The 19403-nt window shown below is 45.1% G+C and overlaps 1 protein-coding gene across 1 annotated transcript in view; it reads right to left on the bottom strand.

The window, feature by feature from the left end:
- Nucleotides 1–225: 225 nt before the first annotated feature.
- The window catches only part of LOC132891020 (cytochrome P450 2F2-like), a 43669-nt gene continuing 24491 nt past the window's right edge, over nt 226–19403 (bottom strand). The window contains exons 5-9 of the mRNA XM_060928460.1: nt 1597–1770; nt 1373–1508; nt 1050–1237; nt 831–972; nt 226–711 (exon numbers count right to left, since the gene is read on the bottom strand). Coding sequence (XP_060784443.1) covers nt 515–711; nt 831–972; nt 1050–1237; nt 1373–1508; nt 1597–1770 — 837 coding nt within the window. The 3' untranslated portion in view covers nt 226–514. The remainder of the gene's footprint in view (nt 712–830; nt 973–1049; nt 1238–1372; nt 1509–1596; nt 1771–19403) is intronic.

The raw sequence follows: 19403 nt of genomic DNA, 5'->3' as shown, positions 1-19403 counted from the left end.
TTATTTCTGCAGCCCAAAAATATTATTTCTTTCACTTTTCCTTTTATGAGTATTTCATGATATTTACATGCATGACACTGGCACTAGGAAATAAAATATACTGCATATATTTGTTTTTATATATTTACAATCATGGCATTTGGCATTTATATACACAAACAAACATTTTGTTAAGAATGCAACTTTTTAATCATTGTCAAACATTGTAAACAAGATCCAGATTTACTACTGGCAGTTTAATTTAACATGGGTTAAATAGCTGGAATTTGACTTGATTAAACCTCTTACATCCCTTTTTTTTACATCCTTTTTTTTCACAGAATCACAGAAAAAAATAAGACACAATTTTAGATACAAGGCCATGAGGAAGAAAGTAATTAAATGTGAAACAGCCAATCACCATGTTAATTATAACGTAGCATTAACCCTAGAACAACTGTCACATGCCCATGAGGACAGGCTCATTTCTTCAATAGTCATAAAGATATTTTCAGTATACAGATATATACTGGGTCTACATTTCTCTAGCTGGTTCTCTCAGCCTGACTTCCATCCTGTACGGTTTGGGTGTTGTTGTTAGCCCAAACACAGGAGTGAAATCTGGTTCTCTTGCATCTTCAGGCCAAATGAACTGAAAGCGGCGCAGCAGAGTAACCAAGAAGAGGAAGAGCTCCATGCGAGCCAGACTTTCACCGAGACATACACGAGGCCCTACACATAGACAGAATACATAAATGTAGATTTGCTTTTTGTCAAATGAATTAATCTCTGGTTTGGTTAAATGAGGTTTAAATGAAGTTTACAGTGTCTTTTCACTCCTGAGTTCTCACCAGACGAAAAAGGTAAGAAGGCCTCAGGCTTCTCAAACTGTCCCTGTTCATTTAGGAAGTTTGATGGATTAAAATCATGAGGAAACTTCCACTGGCCTTCTTCACTCAACACTGAGGACAGGTTGGGAATGATCAGAGTTCTCTGGAACACAGGGAAATAAAAAACAGAGATTAACATGTGTAGCGGAACGGTGAAGTCAAAGCAATTAAAATCGTCACCTTTGGGATGGTATAGTTCATCAGTTCAGTATCTCTTGTGGTACAGTGGAACACACTCAGAGGCACAGTGTTGGCAACACGTTGACACTCATGAATCACAGCTTGTATGTACGGCATGTTGTGTCTGTCCTCGAATGATACCTCAGATTTTCCCTCCAGAACCTCATCTATCTCCTGCTGGCATCTCTCTAGAAACAAAGCATGTATGGCACTATTATGAGATTCATTCAACCTGCCAATTTGGGCAAAAATATCAAAAGTTCAACATTGATTTAATAAACAGGTTTAGAAGATAATGCAATGGACAATTTTAAAGTTCACACTCTGGATGTCTGGATGAACCATGAGGTAGAGAATCGCTGTAAGTAGTGTGTTGGATGTGGTATCAGTTCCAGCCACATGCAGATTCATAACATACACCACAAGTTGTTCTTCACTGAAAGTGGATTCGCTGTCTCTCTGTTACAAACAAGACATAAAATAACACACATTAGCATGATTTGTCATCAGGCAAAACTGAATTGACTTAAATCACACAAATACAAACCTTATCAAGCTCATCCAAATAGCAGTCGACAAAGTCTCTTGGTTTTCCTGGGACTCTTGTTGTCTTGTGCTTGTTGATCATGTTTGCTGTCAAGCTTTTAAGTCTGCTGTAGTTATCAAAGGCTTTTTTAAAGGGAAGGGGCAAGGACCTCACCACAGGAAGTGCATCATAGAGCTATAAGAAAATGGGAGATTTGGCTCTTGTAGTACATGCATTCAAACCCCCCCAATCGCATTTTCAGTTCATGTGATACATGTCCTTCATAGATGCATCTATATTAATGAAATATCTCCAGCTGAAACTATTACATTCTCTGGATAGGTGTAATAAACATTATTTAACAATGTCCCCATATTCATCTGATCGTTTCTACCACTGAGCATTAGGACTGTCCACTGTACATGGAGCATAGCAAAGGAGTAGATGTACCTGACTTCATCTCTACTGCACAGACTCTGGCTCCAAATTTTGACAACATGGTTCATTGGCTTCATTTCTGTAGAGTGGGAGGCAATGGAATCAAGCCGTCCATGTTTTCTACAGTTGATGCTAATTCCCACCCACCAGCCAGTTCTTCCCATGATTTTATTATAGCAGCTACTCACTGGGGAAAGTGGTGCAAACACATGCTTCCTCAGAGACATGTGAAGCCGTTCAACTGCATATTTTTTGAACCGCTACTCATGCTTGGTCATAGGGTAGTGTGACAAACTTGGAGGACATTGATATCTTCCCTCTTCCACGTACATTAGCTCACAGATACCCATGATTGGTTCATGTAACTCTTCAATAGCATAGCCAGCTTTGTTCTCTTGTTCCTCTTTCGCATTGTTGCATTATGTTTTCGAAATAATTTTACTTTCCTCTTAGATGTTACACAATTGTTAACCTTTACACTAAAAATGGAATATTTAAGAGAGCAGATTATGTGTAGTTTACGTAAAAAGACTTAGTTTCTCATCAAAATGTGATTTCATGAATTCTATATAATTAAATCAAGTTCCTAATTACTAGTTTGAATTATATAGAGTATGATCAAGTGACATAGTATTAACACGATCCAATTATGGCCCCGTTCGATTTTGAGCTCGGGTGAGAATACAGGGTTTGACTTTTTTCAGGACTTTGAAAATGTATGATCAAAACATGTTGGAGATACAAAGACTAATTGTTATAATGTACCTCAATTCATTCACATGGAACTGATGTATGCACTTGAATTAATTTAAATTAATGAGATTTTTTTCACTGTACAGTCAACCAGGAATTCAAAAAGTGTTTTATGATATTGCTGTTGTTAGACTATTTTATGAGTGCAGTTAAAGGCATATAAACAACATCATACAACACAGCAAACTGCACTTCAATTAACTATTCCTTGGAGCACATCAAGGTTCGGTCCTAGGAACTCTTCTTTTTATCGTGTTTATCAATGATCTCCCAAAGCCAATTCATCATTGCAAGGTTGTTCTGTATGCAGACAATACAGCCCTGTTCTTTGCTGGTAAGGATGTCCATTCTATGGAGTTACAGTTGTGGTCAGAAGTTTACATACAGTGACATGAATGCCATTTTGGATATGAATGTCATGGCAGTATTTGGGCTTTCAGTAATTTCTTTGAACTGTTCTTTTTTTTGTGGCAGACTGATTGTACAGCATACATCTTTAATTAAAAAAACCCACTCGACTTTGGTGCACAAGTTTTAATTTTCTTTGGGTTTTCTGAAATCAACACAGGGTCAAAATTGTACATAAAGGGTCAAATATTTACATACGCTCACAGTGTTCAGCGTAAATGAGTACAACCCCTTTAAAAAGTAACATTTTAAACAATATCTCAATGAACACAAACAATTTCCAAAATGTTGACAAGACGAAGTTTAATATAACATCTGTTTAACTTATAACGTGAAAGTAAGGTTAATAATAGAACTTAGATTACACATTTTTTCAGTTTTACTCAAATGAGGGTGGTGCAAAAATGAGTACACACCACAACAAAAACGACTACCATACGTCTAGTAATTTGTATGGCCTCCCAGATTTTTAATGACAGCACCAAGTCTTCTAGGCATGGAATGAACAAGTTGGCGACATTTTGCAACATCAATCTTTTTTCCATTCTTCAACAATGACCTCTTTTAGTGACTGGATGCTGGATGGAGACTGATGCTCAACTTGTCTCTTCAGAATTCCCCATAGGTGTTCGATTGGGTTCAGATCAGGAGATATACTTGGCCACTGAATCACTTTCATCCTGTTCTTCTTCAGAAATCCAACAGTGGCCTTAGATGTGCGTTTAGTCATGTTGGAAAAGTGCACGACGACCAAGGGCATGGAGTGATGGTAGCATCTTCTCTTTCAGTATAGAGCAATACGTATGTGAATTCATGATGCCATCAATAAAATGCAGCTCCCCGACACCAGCAGCACTCATGCAGCCCCACATAAGGACACTGCCACCACCATGTTTCACTGTAGGCACCATGCATTTTTCTTTGTATTCCTCACCTTTGTGACGCCATACAGTTTTGAAGCCATCAGTTCCAAAAACATTTATCTTGGTCTCATCATTCCAGAGTATAGAGTCCCAGTAGTCTACATCTTTGTCAGCATGGGCCCTGGCAAACTCTAGGTGGGCTTTTTTGTGTCTGGGCTTTAAGAGAGGCTTCTTTCGTGGACGGCATCCATGCATGTCATTCCTCTGCAGTGTCCGCCATATTGTGTCATGGGAAATAGTCACCCCAGTTTGGCTTTCTACTTCTTTAGATAACTGCAGTGAATTTGCATGCCAATTTTCTTCAACCCTTGTCATCAGAAGACGCTCCTGTTGAGGTGTTAACTTCTATGGACAACCTGGATGTCTCTGTGAGATGGTTGCAGTTCCATCTTTCTTAAATTTTTGTACCACTTTTGCTACAGTATTCTGAGTGATAAGTAAAGCTTTGCTGATCTTCTTGTAGCCTTCACCTTTGTGGTGGAAAGAAATTATTTTCCTTGGGGAATTCTGAAGAGACAAGTTGAGCATCAGTCTCCATCCAGCATCCAGTCACTAAAAGAGGTCATTGTTGAAGAATGGAAAAAAGATTGATGTTGCAAAATGTCGCCAACTTGTTCATTCCATGCCTAGAAGACTTGGTGCTGTCATTAAAAATCATAGAGGCCATACAAAGTACTAGACGTATGGTAGTAGTTTTTGTTGTGGGGTGTACTCATTTTTGCACCACCTTAATTTGAGTAAAACTGAAAAATGTGTAATCTAAGTTTATATTATTAACCTTACTTTCATGTTATAAGTTAAACAGATGTTATATTAAACTTGTCAACATTTTGGAAATTGTGTTCATTGAGATATTGTTTAAAATGTTACTTTTTAAAGGGGGTGGACTAATTTATGCTGAGCACTGTACATTATTAACTCAGAAGTGCTGAATCTTCCAAAATGTCTCTTATCTTGCCAAGGCTGAGATCTCTTAACTTCCTGTTAGTGATTATGTTGGACAATAGCTGGTAGCTTCTCTGTGCCTTCATAAAAAGGGTTTGTTTAAAGAACTCATTGGATTGACCAACATACAGTAAAATGGGAAAGTCCAAGGAGCTCAGTGCAGATCTGAGAAAGAGGATCGCAGATATACACAACTCCGGAATGTCTCTTGGAGCCATTTCTAAACAACTGCAAATTCCAAGATTAGTTCAAACAATTGTATCCAAGTTATCATGGGGTGTAGTCACTTTGCCAAGCCATTTTGCTTCAGGAAAACCCAAACTGTCACCCTCAGCTGAAAGGAAGTTGGTTTGGATGGTCAGGAACAACCTGGGAACCACCATGGCACAACCCTGCCATGAACTGGAAGCTGATCACTGTCTACAGTTCAGATCACCATGGACTAAGACCATGAAGAGTCATGAAATATCCAACCAGAATTCTGCCACAAGCTTCTTCATGGTAAATAAAATGTTTGGTCAAGGTCAATCTTGTGAAGAGGCATTTTACCCAAATATTAGGTGTGCTGTATATATATAAAAAAAAAAAAAAATATCCTTCTCACCCCCGGCGGGGGGTGGTATCCATGTCATCCTCAAGCTCGGGTCCTCTACCAGAGGCCTGGGAGTTTGAGGGTTCTGCGCAGTATCTTCGATGTTCCTAGGACTGCGCTCTTCTGGACTGAGGCTTCAGATGTTGTTCCTGGGATTTGCTGGAGCCACTCTCCCAGTTTGGGGGTTACTGCCCCAAGTGCCCCCACTACCACGGGGACCACGCAACCCTTGACCTTCCACATCCGTTCCAGCTGCTCTTTCAACCCTTGATACTTCTTAAGTTTCTCATGTTCCTTCTTCCTGATGTTGGCGTCAGCTGGGATCGCCACATCTATCACCACCACCTTCTTCTGCTCTTTGTCCACCACCACTATGTCCGGTTGGTTAGCCAGGATCTGTTTGTCAGTCTGGAAGCTGAAGTCCCACAGAATCTTGGCCCTGTTGTTCTCAGCCACCTTCTGTGGTATGGCCCATTGGGACTTGGGTATTTCTATTCCATACTGGTTGCAGATGTTCCTGTATACTATCCCAGCCACTTGGTTGTGCCTCTCCATGTACGCTGATCCAGCTAGCATCTTACTAGCTGGTAGGATTTCTTGATATCAGCCACTTCCTCTATCTGACGGTGGTACATGCCATGTAGGGGTTTGTCTCTCCAGGTTGTCTGTTCCTCCTCCTCCTCTGCACTCTCATCAGGGTTCTGCTGCCTGAGACATTCACTTAGCAGTTCATCCTTTGGGGCCATCTTTCTGATGTATTCTCGGATTTTCGATGTTTCATCCTGGACCGTGGTCTTGACGCTCACTAGCCCTCGGCCTCCCTCTTTCCGCTTAGTGTATAGTCTCAGGGTGCTGGACTTGGGGTGGAACCCTCCATGCATGGTGAGGAGCTTTCTAGTCTTGATATCTGTGGCTTCTATCTCCTCCTTTGGCCAGTTTATGATACCAGCGGGGTATCTGATGACTGGTAGTGCGTACATGTTGATGGCTCGGACCTTGTTTTTACCATTCAGCTGGCTTTTCAGGACCTGCCTTACTCTCTGGAAGTATTTGGCTGTGGTTGACTTCCTTGTGGCCTCTTCATGGTTTCCATTAGCCTGTGGGATGCCAAGGTACTTGTAGCTGTCTTGGATATCACCTATGTTGCCCTCTGGTAGGTCAATCCCTTCAGTCCGGATCATCTTGCCTCTCTTTGAGACCATCCGGCCACACTTGTCCAATCCGAATGACATCCCTATGTCATCGCTGTAGATCCGGGTGGTGTGGATCAGCGAGTCTATTTCTCGCTCATTCCTGGCATACAGCTTGATGTCATCCATGTAGAGTAGGTGGCTGATTGTTGCCCCACTACGGAATCGGTACCCGTAGCCGCTCTTCGTGATGATCTGACTGAGGGGGTTCAGGCCTATGCAGAACAGCAGTGGTGATAGCGCATCTCCTTGGTATATGCCGCACTTGATGTTGACTTGGGCAATGGGTTTTGAGTTGGCCTCTAGGGTTGTCTTCCACATTTCCATTGAGTTCTGTATGAAGGTCCTTAGGTTCCTGTTGATCTTATACAGTTCCAGACATTCCAGTATCCATGTGTGTGGCATTGAGTCGTAGGCTTTCTTGTAGTCAATCCAGGCAGTGCACAGGTTGGTCTGTCTCTTCTTACAGTCTCGGGCGACTGTTCTATCGGCCAGTAGCTGGTGCTTGGCTCCTCTGGTGTTACTGCCAATTCCTTTCTGTGCCTCGCTCATGTATTGAGCCACATGCTTACTCATTTTTGCCGCAATGATGCCTGACAGGGCCTTCCATGTTGTGCAGAGACAGGTAATTGGCCGGTAGTTGGATGGGATGGGTCCCTTCTGGGGGTCCTTCATGATTAGGACTGTCCTGCCTTGGGTTAGCCATTCTGGGTGGGTTCCATCCCTCAGCAGCTGGTTCATCTGTGCTGCTAGGCGTTCATGGAGTGCAGTTAGCTTCTTCAGCCAGTACGTATGGATCATATCGGGGCCTGGTGCTGTCCAGCTCTTCATCTTTGACACTCTTTCTTGGACGTCTGCCATTGAGATGGTTACTGGTTCTTGTTCTGGGAGGTTGCTGTGGTCAGCTCTTAGGTCCACTAACCATTGGGCATCGGTGTTGTGTGATGCCTTTCTTTCCCATATGTCTTTCCAGTATTTTTCCACCTCAGCTCTTGGTGGGTCTGACCGGTTGTTGGTCCCCTGCCATTGAGAGTACACCTTGGCTGGTTCAGTGGAGAACAGCTTGTTTATTCTCCTGGCCTCTCCTTCCTTGGTGTATCTCCTCAACCGGGTGGCCAGAGCTGTTAGTCGCTGTTTGGCAGTTTCGAGTGCCTCTGGTATGGAGAGTGAGTTGTACTTCCTGGGCGCCCCTTTATTCACCATGTTCCCTTTCTGTAGTTCAGCTAGCTGGCTAACTTCTCTCCTTGCTGCCTTTATCTTGGCCTCTAATCGTCTCTTCCATGGTGGATACTGTTTGTTATGTCCCGAGCCCACCTTGTGTCCAAGCATCTCCATGATTACTGTTGCTGTACTGTGTATCAGCTTGTTGGTCTCAGTGATGGTTCTTGTGGAGATTGTCTTCAGAGCAGCATTCACATCTACTAGTAGATCTTCTGAAGGTACTTGGCAACTCAGCTTCGGTATTTGTTGGGGGCTCCAGGTTTCCAGTTGGGTCACGATCTTCCTTCTCAGGTCAGCAGCTCTTGTGTTGAGGCTGTTAGCTGTTGGGGCTTGGTACCCAATCTCTGGTTGTGGGGATGATGACATCTCCCCGCTGACCTGTCTTCCTGGCTCCCCCTTGCCGTAGCATCGTTGTTGTATTTCATTAATCTCTAGTTGTGATAGCAGATTTCGATTATGGATGTTGGAACACTGGGCTAATAGCTGTTTCTTTGTTAGCCTTGATTGTGGGTTTCGAAGTATCCAATGGTCCCACATTCTCTGTATGTATCCCCTCTCTCTGGGATTGCTTGTATAGTAGCATTCCAGCAAATCCGTATTTTCTGTCCTCGTCCATCCATGTCTTGTTCCAGTAGCCCATTTCTCATCAGTTTGCCCTGGTTCCCTAGACCTTGTTGGCCCCGGGCAACGTCTGAGCCGGTATGACTCTATCAGTTATGTTTTCACTCATTCCTGAGGTAGGCTGATATATCATGAGGGGTTTTTGCCTAAGAACCCTTACTGGATGATGTTTTGCCCCGACCGGGATTCGAACCCCGATCTCCTGCGTCGTAGTCAGTGAGCATTACCACTGTACTATCCAGCTGAGATATATATATATATATTTTTTTTTTTTGACCCTGTATGTATAATTTTGACCCTGTGTTGATTTCAGAAACCCAAAGAAAATTAAAACTTGTGCATCAAATTCTAGTGTTTTTTTAAATTAAAGATGTATGCTGTACGTTCTGCCACAGAAAAAGAACAGTTCAAAAAAATGACTGAAAGCCCAAATACTGCCATGACATTTATATCCAAGATGACATTCATGTCCCTGTATGTAAACTTCTGATCACAACTGTATTTCTTGAGGAAAATCTTCATGCCTTCAATAACTGGTTCTCTCTTAACAAGCTATTCGTAAATTTTACCAAAACAAAAGTCATGTTTTTTGGTTCTAACCAATGACTTAAAAGATGTCCAAAGTCAGTATTGTCATTCACAGGAACTGACCTAGAAGGTCCAGATTCTTTCAAGTACCTCGGTCTGACCTTTGATCCTACTATGACCTGTTGTAATCATCTTGACGATCTGTCTGGAAAAGTAGCTAAAAGATTAAATCTTTTGAGGAGGAGTAGAAAGTATCTCATTGTGGACACGTGCAAATATCTTCACGGCTCTTTGGTCCAGGCTCTTTACGAATACTGTGATGTGGTCTGGTCTAATGCTGACAAGACAAGCCTTGACAGATTACTAAGGTTGCAGAAGAGAGGTGCCTGCATTATTCGACAAAAGAAGACCAGAGAAGAACGATCTGAAAACTTGTTTAGAGAGTTGAGTTGAATCCGTTTGACTGATTGTTGGACTTTCCATAAATGCCTATTTGTATTCAAATGCTTGAAAGGACTTTGCCCCTCATACCTCAGGAACATATTTACCTGCAATTCTGAAGTACATACAGTGCCTTGCAAAAGTATTCATACCCTCTGAACTTTTTCACATTTTTCCACCTTACAACCACAAACCTAAAAGTTTTTAATTGAGATTTTATGTGATAGACCAACACAGAGTAGCACATGATTGTGAAGTGAAACGAAAATGATAAATGGTCTTCAAAATTTTAAACAAATAAAAATCTGAAAAATGTGGTGTGCATTAGTATTCAGCCCCCTGTCCTCTGATACCTCTAAATACAATCCAGTGCATTCAATTGCCTTCAGAAGTCGTCTAATTAGTTAATAGAGTCCTACTGTGTGTAATTTACTCTCAGCATAAATACACTTGTTCTGTGAAGGCCTCAGTGGTTTGTTAGAGAACACTGAAGAAAAAACAGCATCATGAAGACCAAAGAACTCACCAGACAGGTCAGGCATAAAGTTCTGGAGAAGTTTAAAGGAGGGTTAGGTTATAAAAAAATATCCCAAGCTCTGAACATCTCAAGAAGCACTGTTCAATCCATCATTCAAAAATGGAAAAAGTATGGCACAACTGCAAACCTACCAAGACATGGCCGTCCACCTAAACTGACAGAGCGAGCAAGGAGAGCACTGGTCAGAGAAGCAGTCAAGAAGCCCATGATCACTCTGGAGGAGCTGCAGAAATCCACAGCTCATGTGGGAGAATCTGTGCACAGGACAACTATAAGTCGTACACTCCACAAATCTGGCCTTTTTGGAAGAGTGGCAAGAAGAAAGCCATTGTTGAAAGACAGGCATAAGAAGCCATGTAGGGGACACAGCAAACATGTGGAAGAAGGTGCTTTGGTCAGATGAGACCAAAGTTGAACTTTTTGGCCTAAATGCAAAGCGCTATGTGTGGCGGAAAACTAACACTGCTCATCACCCTGCACACACCATCCCCACTGTGAAACATGGTGGTGCCAGCATCATGCTATGGGAATGCTTTTCTTCAGCAGAGACAGGGAAGCTGGTCAGAGTTGATGGGAAGATGGATGGAGCTAAATACAGGGCAATCCTGGAAGAAAAAATATTGGAGGCTGCAAAAGACTTGAGACTGGGAAGGAGATTCTGTTAGGGTTTTGCTGGGATTCGAACCTGGTTCGTTGGTGTGATAATCCAGCAAACCCCCACTAGGCCACCAGGGGGATGACTCAAATGCAGAGGCGTGAGGCGGAAGTAGAAAAAGAATCAAAAGGTTTATTTAAACTATATACACTATATACAGGGCAAAACAAAAGACAAAAAAAAACCAAAGAGTATAATCCAAAAGAAAAGCAAAGTGCAAAAATACAAAAGCTAAGAAGATCAAAAAACACAGTACAAAGGAAACTGGAGATAAACATAACAGCACAAAGACTCCGTGACAAGAGGACTGAACTCAGGGGTATAAATAGACAAACTAATTAAGGACACAGGTGAAGATAATTAGGCAATTAACACAAACTCAAAACACAGGAACAGTGGCGGCCTCTAGAGGCCAAAATGAACACGACATGAAAAGGAAATAACAGCGGCCTCTAGAGGCCAAAACAGTCCTAGTCCTAACAGGACCCCCCCCTCTAGGAGCGTCTCCTGACGTTCCCAGGGCGATCCGGATGGGCCGAATGGAAGTCCCGACATAGTTCTTTATCAAGGACATCCCGAGCAGGAACCCAGCAGCGCTCCTCAGGACCATAGCCCTCCCAGTCCACCAGATATTGCAACCCGCCGCGGACCCGGCGGGAGTCAAGCAGGCGATTCACAGTGAACACAGTCTGCCCCTGGAAGATGCGGGGGGGTGGGGGGTTCCTAGGGGCAGGGGCATACGTAGACGTCAGTACGGGCCGTAACAGGGAAACATGGAAAGTGGGGTTGATCCTCAGAGTCCGGGGCAACTGGAGCCGGTAGGAGACAGGGTTCACCCTGCGCACCACCTTGAAGGGGCCAATGTAGCGAGGAGCAAGCTTGCGGTTCTCCACCCGCAGTGGAAGGTCCTTAGTGGACAGCCAAACACGCTGCCCAGGGCGGAAAGCGTGTGCAGGTCTTCTATGGCGGTTGGCCTGAGTCTGGTTGGTTCTGGAGGTCTGTATGAGGGTCTTCCTGACCTTGCTCCAGGTCTTGCGACACCGTCTCACATATTGGTTGACCGAGGGCACCCCCGCGTCCTCCTCCTGGTCCGGGAACAGAGGTGGCTGGAACCCGAATTGGCACTGGAATGGCGACAGCTTGGTGGCCGATGACTGCAGGGTGTTGTGGGCGTACTCCGCCCATGGCAGCCAGGTGCTCCACGATGTCGGGTTATCCATAGCCAGGCCTCGCAGGGTGGTTTCCAGGTCCTGGTTGAGCCTCTCCGTCTGACCATTGGACTGTGGGTGAAACCCAGAGGAGAGGCTGGCAGTGGCTCCGATGACCTTGCAGAACCCGTGCCACACTCGGGAGGAGAACTGGGGCCCTCGGTCTGAGACGATGTCCTGTGGAAGACCAAAGACTCGGAAGACATGATTAAACAAAAGTTTCGCAGTTTCAAGAGCAGAGGGGAGTTTGCACAGTGGTATGAAGCGGCAGGCCTTGGAGAATCTGTCAACTAAGACCAAAATGACCGTGTTACCTTGTGACTCAGGGAGACCCGTGATAAAGTCGACTGCCACGTGGGACCAGGGACGCCTGGGAATGGTCAGAGGATGCAGGAGACCCTGGGGACGCTGTCGTGGGTTCTTGGTTCTGGTGCAAACCTCACAGGACAGGACAAATGACCTTACTTCCTTCTCCATGTTAGGCCACCAGAAACGTCTTTTCAGGAAGTCCAGGGTCCTCCGAGCTCCCGGGTGGGCGGTGAGAGGGGAAGAGTGACCCCACTGGAGAACCTTGGCCCGGGCTCGATGTGGGACGTACAAGAGGCCTGGTGGCCCCGTCCCAGGACCGGGGTCCTGGCGTTGGGCTCGTCGGACAGCCTCCTCAATACCCCAGCGGACAGGGGCCACAATCCGGGACACAGGGATAATAGGCCCGACTTCATTCTCCCTGTTAGTGGCAGAGAACAGTCTGGACAGTGCGTCAGGTTTGGTGTTCTTGGAGCCGGGGCGGTATGAGAGGGTGAAGTCAAACCGACTGAAAAACAGGGCCCACCTAGCCTGTCGAGGGTTCAGTCTCTTGGCTTGCTGGAGGTACTCCAGGTTCTTGTGGTCAGTCCAAACCAGGAATGGATGTTGTGCTCCCTCCAGCCAGTGCCTCCACTCCTCAAGGGCCAGTTTGACCGCTAGCAGTTCTCGATCCCCCACATCGTACCGGGACTCAGCAGGACTCAGGCGGTGGGAGAAGTAAGCGCAGGGGTGCAGCTTTCCTTCCGAACGTTGAGAGAGCACCGCGCCGACACCACTGTCCGAGGCGTCCACCTCCACGATGAATGGTTGGGAGGTGTCCGGGAGAACCAGAATGGGTGCCATGCAGAAGCGGTCCTTGAGGTCTTTGAACGCCTTTTCTGCCTGAGGAGACCAGCCATAAGATCCACCTGTCCCTTTGGTGAGGTCTGACATGGGTGCTGCCACAGAACTGAAGTTCCTGATGAACTTGCGGTAGAAGTTAGCGAATCCTAAGAACCGCTGAACCTCCTTAACGGACTTGGGAGTAGGCCAATCCCGGACGGCCAGGGTCTTGGCAGGGTCCATTTGGAGTTGGCCTGTCCGTACAATAAATCCCAGAAAGGAGACCTCGGGAACATGAAATTCGCATTTCTGGGCCTTGGCGAACAGATTGTTCTGTAGCAGCCTCTGGAGAACCTGGCGGACATGGTGGCGGTGCTCCTGCACGGTCTTGGAAAAGATAAGGATGTCGTCGAGGTAGACAAAAACGTATAGGTTAATCATGTCCCTTAAGACGTCGTTGATTAGGGCCTGAAAAACAGCTGGTGCGTTGGTGAGTCCGAAGGGCATCACCTGGTATTCGTAGTGCCCAGACGGGGTGTTAAAGGCAGTCTTCCACTCGTCTCCCTGTCGGATACGGATGAGGTGGTATGCGTTCCGTAGGTCCAACTTGGTGAAGACGGTGGCGCCTTGGAGCAGGTCGAAAGCTGTGGACATCAGCGGAAGGGGATATCGGTTGCGCACAGTGATCTTATTCAGGCCCCTGTAATCAATACATGGTCGGAGCCCCCCATCCTTCTTGCCGACAAAGAAGAAGCCGGCTCCAGCAGGTGAAGTGGAGGGTCGAATAAACCCAGAGACCAGGGCATCTTTGAGGTATTCCTCCATGGCCTTGCGTTCTGGCTGAGAGAGTGAAAACAGTCTGCCACGAGGAGGGGTAGTCCCAGGGAGCAAGTCGATGGCACAGTCGTAGGCCCGGTGCGGAGGAAGAACGGCGGCCCTGCTCTTGCTGAATACCTCCTTGAGATCCCAGTACTCTGTGGGAACTTGAGATAACTCGGTGAGATCAGGGGGCTCGGCAGGAGACACAGGAGAGCTAGAGAGCAGACAAGAGGCATGGCATGCAGGGCCCCATTCCACAACCTGGCTTGTTACCCAGTCTATGCGAGGGTTGTGGCGAGTAAGCCAAGGAAGGCCTAGAATAACTGGGAACTCAGGTGAAGGAATCAGGTGCAGGGATATTTCTTCCTTGTGACCTTGAGACTGGAGGAAAACTGGAGAAGTAACTTGGGTGACTCTTCCATCACCTAACGCTTGGCCATCGAGGGCAGACACAGACAGTGGGACTTCAAGAGGTGCAGTCGGAATATTGATGCTTTGGGCGAAGTGAATATCCATAAAGTTCCCAGCCGCCCCTGAGTCTATCAAAGCTTGACAAGAGTGGACAGACTCACCCCAGGAGATGGAGACCGGGATGTAGATTCCTTGGCCAGGGAGTCCGGGAGAGAGGGTAGGCCCCGTCACAACCCTCCCTCGGCTGGACGGGGCGGTCCTTTTCCCAAGAGTTCGGGACATGATGCTCGGAAGTGACCAGGCTTGCCACAGTAGATGCAGCACTTGTCCCTCCTTCTGCGCTCCCTCTCAGATGTGGAGAGGCGAGTACGACCCACTTGCATGGGTTCTGGACAGTCACTGAAGGAGGTAGACGGTCTCCAGGTAGAGGTAGGGAGGCTGGGGGGGCTCAAGGCTTGGTGGCGTTCTCTCATCCTGTTGTCCAGACGAATAGCATGTGAGATGAGGGTTTCGAGGTCACTTGGGCATCCAATAGAGGCCAGACCGTCCTTGATGGGGTCAGACAGACCATGGTGGAAGGCTGACACCAGGGCAGTCTCGTTCCATCCACTTACTGCTGCGAGTGTTCGGAACGAGATGGCGTAATCTGCGACGCTTCCTCCTTGCCGGATGGACATGAGCTTTCGGGCTGCGTCGGTACTGATGTCTGCCTGATCGAAGACCCGAAGCATCTCTTCAGAAAACAGCTGGAAATCAAAGCACTCAGGTCCCTGTCTTTGCCAGATAGCAGTAGCCCAGGCTCGCGCCTTACCAGCTAATAAGGTGATCACAAAGGCAATCTTGCGGCGATCCGTAGTGTAGGTGGTAGGCTGAAGCTCAAAGGTGAGTTGACACTGGGTAAGGAACTCTCGGCACTCACTGTGCTTGCCGTCATACCTCTGTGGTGCAGGAAGGCTGGGTTCGCGAGGTGAAGAAGGCAGCATTGCAGGAGGCACTGGAGCAGGAGTGGGAGCTGGATCAGGAGCAGGAGATGCAGGCAGAGATGTCAGCTGTGCCAGGGTTTTCCCAATTTGCTGAAGCAGTTCCTCGTGGCGAGCGAGGGCCTCACGTTGGCTGGTGAGCGTACGTCCATGAGCGTCCATGGTCGCTCCGAAGCGTGTCAAAGCTGCCATAATTCCCTGAAGGTTGGCCGGGTAGACAGTTGAAGCAGCCTCTGCTGAGTCGGTCATGACGGAGTCTTTCTGTTAGGGTTTTGCTGGGATTCGAACCTGGTTCGTTGGTGTGATAATCCAGCAAACCCCCACTAGGCCACCAGGGGGATGACTCAAATGCAGAGGCGTGAGGCGGAAGTAGAAAAAGAATCAAAAGGTTTATTTAAACTATATACACTATATACAGGGCAAAACAAAAGACAAAAAAAAACCAAAGAGTATAATCCAAAAGAAAAGCAAAGTGCAAAAATACAAAAGCTAAGAAGATCAAAAAACACAGTACAAAGGAAACTGGAGATAAACATAACAGCACAAAGACTCCGTGACAAGAGGACTGAACTCAGGGGTATAAATAGACAAACTAATTAAGGACACAGGTGAAGATAATTAGGCAATTAACACAAACTCAAAACACAGGAACAGTGGCGGCCTCTAGAGTCCAAAATGAACACGACATGAAAAGGAAATAACAGCGGCCTCTAGAGGCCAAAACAGTCCTAGTCCTAACAGATTCACCTTCCAGCAAGACAATGACCCTAAACATACAGCCAGAGCTACAATGGAATGGTTTAGATCAAAGAATATGCATGTGTTAGAATGGCCCAGTCAAAGTCCAGACCTAAATTCCATTGAACATCTGTGGCAAGACTTGAAAATTGCTGTTTACAGACGCTCTCCATCCAATCTGGCTGAACTTGAGCTATTTTGCAAAGAAGAATGGGCAAAAATGTCACTGTCTAGATGTGCAAAGCTGGTAGAGACATACCACAAAAGACTTGCAGCTGTAATTTCAGCAAAAGGTGGCTCTACAAAGTATTAACACAGGGGGGCTGAATACTAATGCACACCACATTTTTCAGATGATGATGATGCCCTTTATTGTCACTAGTCACATGTACCAGCGAAATTAGCCATCAACCTGTCCATACATATACAACATACAATTGACATAGGGTAGACAGGACAGGAAGACAGGGATAAAGATAAAAAGGAAACACAACATGAGGAGAGATAAGGAAAAAAAAGAACACCCTCCCCACTATGCTCCTGTCAGGAGTACAGTGTGGGAACATTTAAAAAAAACCTTTGCATAAGCACAACTACAACACAGGTACACTTTAAACACGGGACTTGAGGGGGGGAATCAGGGGTAAGGGGGGGGAGGGGAGGAGGTAATCCAGCGCAAGCAAGCAGCCATCCGCTCCTGCAGCCATGAAGGCGCTGGTCATGCACCCGCTTGTCACACTGGGGGTAAAAATGGTGACCGCGGAGAGTTAGAGAGGAATGCGAGGAATGCGAGTGTCTCCCGGCATTGACCTTCAGGGGGAAATGTTTTCTCAGCAACGGCCTGAAACAAGGCCGGTTCTGTCTCAGGGTGCCGAATGTCGATAAGATATGAATTGTTTGGTCTTTCCAGACGCAGTCTTTGCACGTCCTCACCGCTTGTCCATATCTGTCCATTCTATTCAAATTGATCTCCGAAAAACGTATTCCTTGCAAAGCTGAAAGCTGCTCCGAGATAACCATTTTGTGGTTAAAGTTCTGAATGGCCACAGTCCAAGTGCCAACAGCTTTGCCCACCACTCCAATCATATCGGGCAGCTTTGTGGGGCTTTGAACAGCTGTCACCATTGTCTGATTTCTTCGATATACCAGGGCAATGCCTATTCCAATCAGCAAAAGTCCTGTAATCATGGTTCCGTATAGGTAGATATCTTCAATGTCCTCCACAGAAAGAATCGCCAGGCACACGACCCACCACTGCTCCCACGCGTCCATCGTGTAACCAGCCGCAAACGTTCCGGCAGGACAAACAGGTTCCCCCGCACCCAAAACTATGTCAATTTCGTTAGGAGACCAGTTTATCAATTCCATGCTTTTTAGTTTAGAAAGTAATGCAGGAAGAGTCTCTTCAAAAAGTACAGCAGACGAGACAAGACACAGAAGCACAAGCAGGGAAAAAAAGGAGGGAATGCGTCCACCTTCCATGGAAGCAGATTTTTTTTTTTTTTTTAATTTTGAAGACCATTTATCATTTTCGTTTCACTTCACAATTATGTGCTACTCTGTGTTGGTCTATCACATAAAATCGCAATAAAAAACTTTTAAGTTCGTGATTGTAAGGTGGAAAAATGTGAAAAAGTTCAAGGGGTATGAATACTTTTGCAAGGCACTGTAACAACAACACAAGAAACAAAATATCATCCAAGTCTGGTTATAGCTCCTTCAAATATTCTGCTGCTAAATTATTCAACAGTCTGGATTCTATAGTTAGAAATCATTTTGCTCAAACTATTATGTAGATAACAAAAAATGTTCGAGATTAACTCTAAATTGTCCAGTGTACTCAAGCCTCTAAGTTATTATAATTTTCACACTATTTAATAAAGGTTCCATTGTCAATATAAATCGCCATAACTTTTAATATTTTTATCCACATTATTATATTTTTATTTATTCTATTTGTTATTCTATATTTGCCATTAATTACCTCACTCGGGACAGAGTCCACCAGGGGGTGAGGTATTGTTTTTGGTCGGGTTTCTTTGTTTTTTTGTTAAGGATATTACGGGAAAACGGCTAGACCAATCTTCATGAAACTTTCAGGATAGATGGCCATTGGTCTCAAATAGAACCTCCAACATGTTGAGGGTCATCCGGTCAAGGTAACCAAAAAGGTCAAAATCATTTTTGTTGTGTCTACTGCCTTATATAGAGGCGCTAGCCACTATGTCATCATGCTGTAAGAATGTAAGAGTGTAACAATTGCGCACTGTGCATACATGTGTTCCGATTAAAATGGTCGTGAGCAGAGGTGGAAAAACTGGATTGACAAAGTAAAAGTCCTGCTTAGGTTTTCCTTCCGCCTGTGCTCTCAACACAGGTGATTTCACCAATTAGCTCATCAACCTGGCTTAGGGGATGTGGTAATTAGGATCAGCTGGTTCATTGAATTGGCTGGAGCAAAAATGTGGCAGGGTTTTTACTTTCTGCACCCGGGTTTTTCCACCTCTGTCGGTGAGCATATACAATTTGGTTCACCATTCGAAATAAATGGACTAGACTAAAGAAATTGCTTTCAGACAAGTTTATGCTTATTCCAGAGGGAAAGTGTGTTCCACTGAGCTCTAGCGCCAGGCCATTTCCAGGAAATAAGAGTTTCCTGGAAATAAGGTCATGGTGACAGCTTTCGGTTCGGAGGTTTCGGTTTCGAAAACTGTAAGAGGTAAGAGTAGAATAATATAAAGTACAGACACTTGGTATATTTTACTTCTGTGATTTTTAAAATTGTTCATTTTTGGATTATGCTTCATTTTTGTGGCTACTGCCTCATAGAGGAAATTATGCTATATTTACTGTATGGACATGGTATCAAAAAAATTTTTACTTATAAGCCGGAGCCACATGTACCCATAGGGTACCTATTTTTTTCACAATATCTTCCTTCATATTCATCATAAGTGCTACCTTGCCTGGTTTGCAGAGGTGGAAAGTACCGAATTACATTACTCGCATTACTGTACTTGAGTAGCTTTTTTGTGTACTTATACTTTTTCAAGTAATTTTTAAAGAGTGTACTTTTACTTTTACTTAAGTATGTTTTCTTTTAAGTAGTGTACTTCGGTACATTTTACATCACAACCGTTACTGAGTAAAAAAAATAAATAAATAAAAAATAAAAAAAGGCTAAAACGGAGAAGGGGAAATGCGTTCTGGAAATGAATCACGGGAAGGACAGTTGTCGCGCGCGCGAGTCTCACACAGACGATGGCGGACATGCACCGGCGCTTTAGGGGG

Source organism: Neoarius graeffei, chromosome 8 (assembly GCF_027579695.1).
Source record: "Neoarius graeffei isolate fNeoGra1 chromosome 8, fNeoGra1.pri, whole genome shotgun sequence".
NCBI lineage: Eukaryota > Metazoa > Chordata > Actinopteri > Siluriformes > Ariidae > Neoarius > Neoarius graeffei.
Note: the sequence above shows the minus strand (reverse complement) of the source record. Positions and strands in the feature narration are given on the sequence as shown.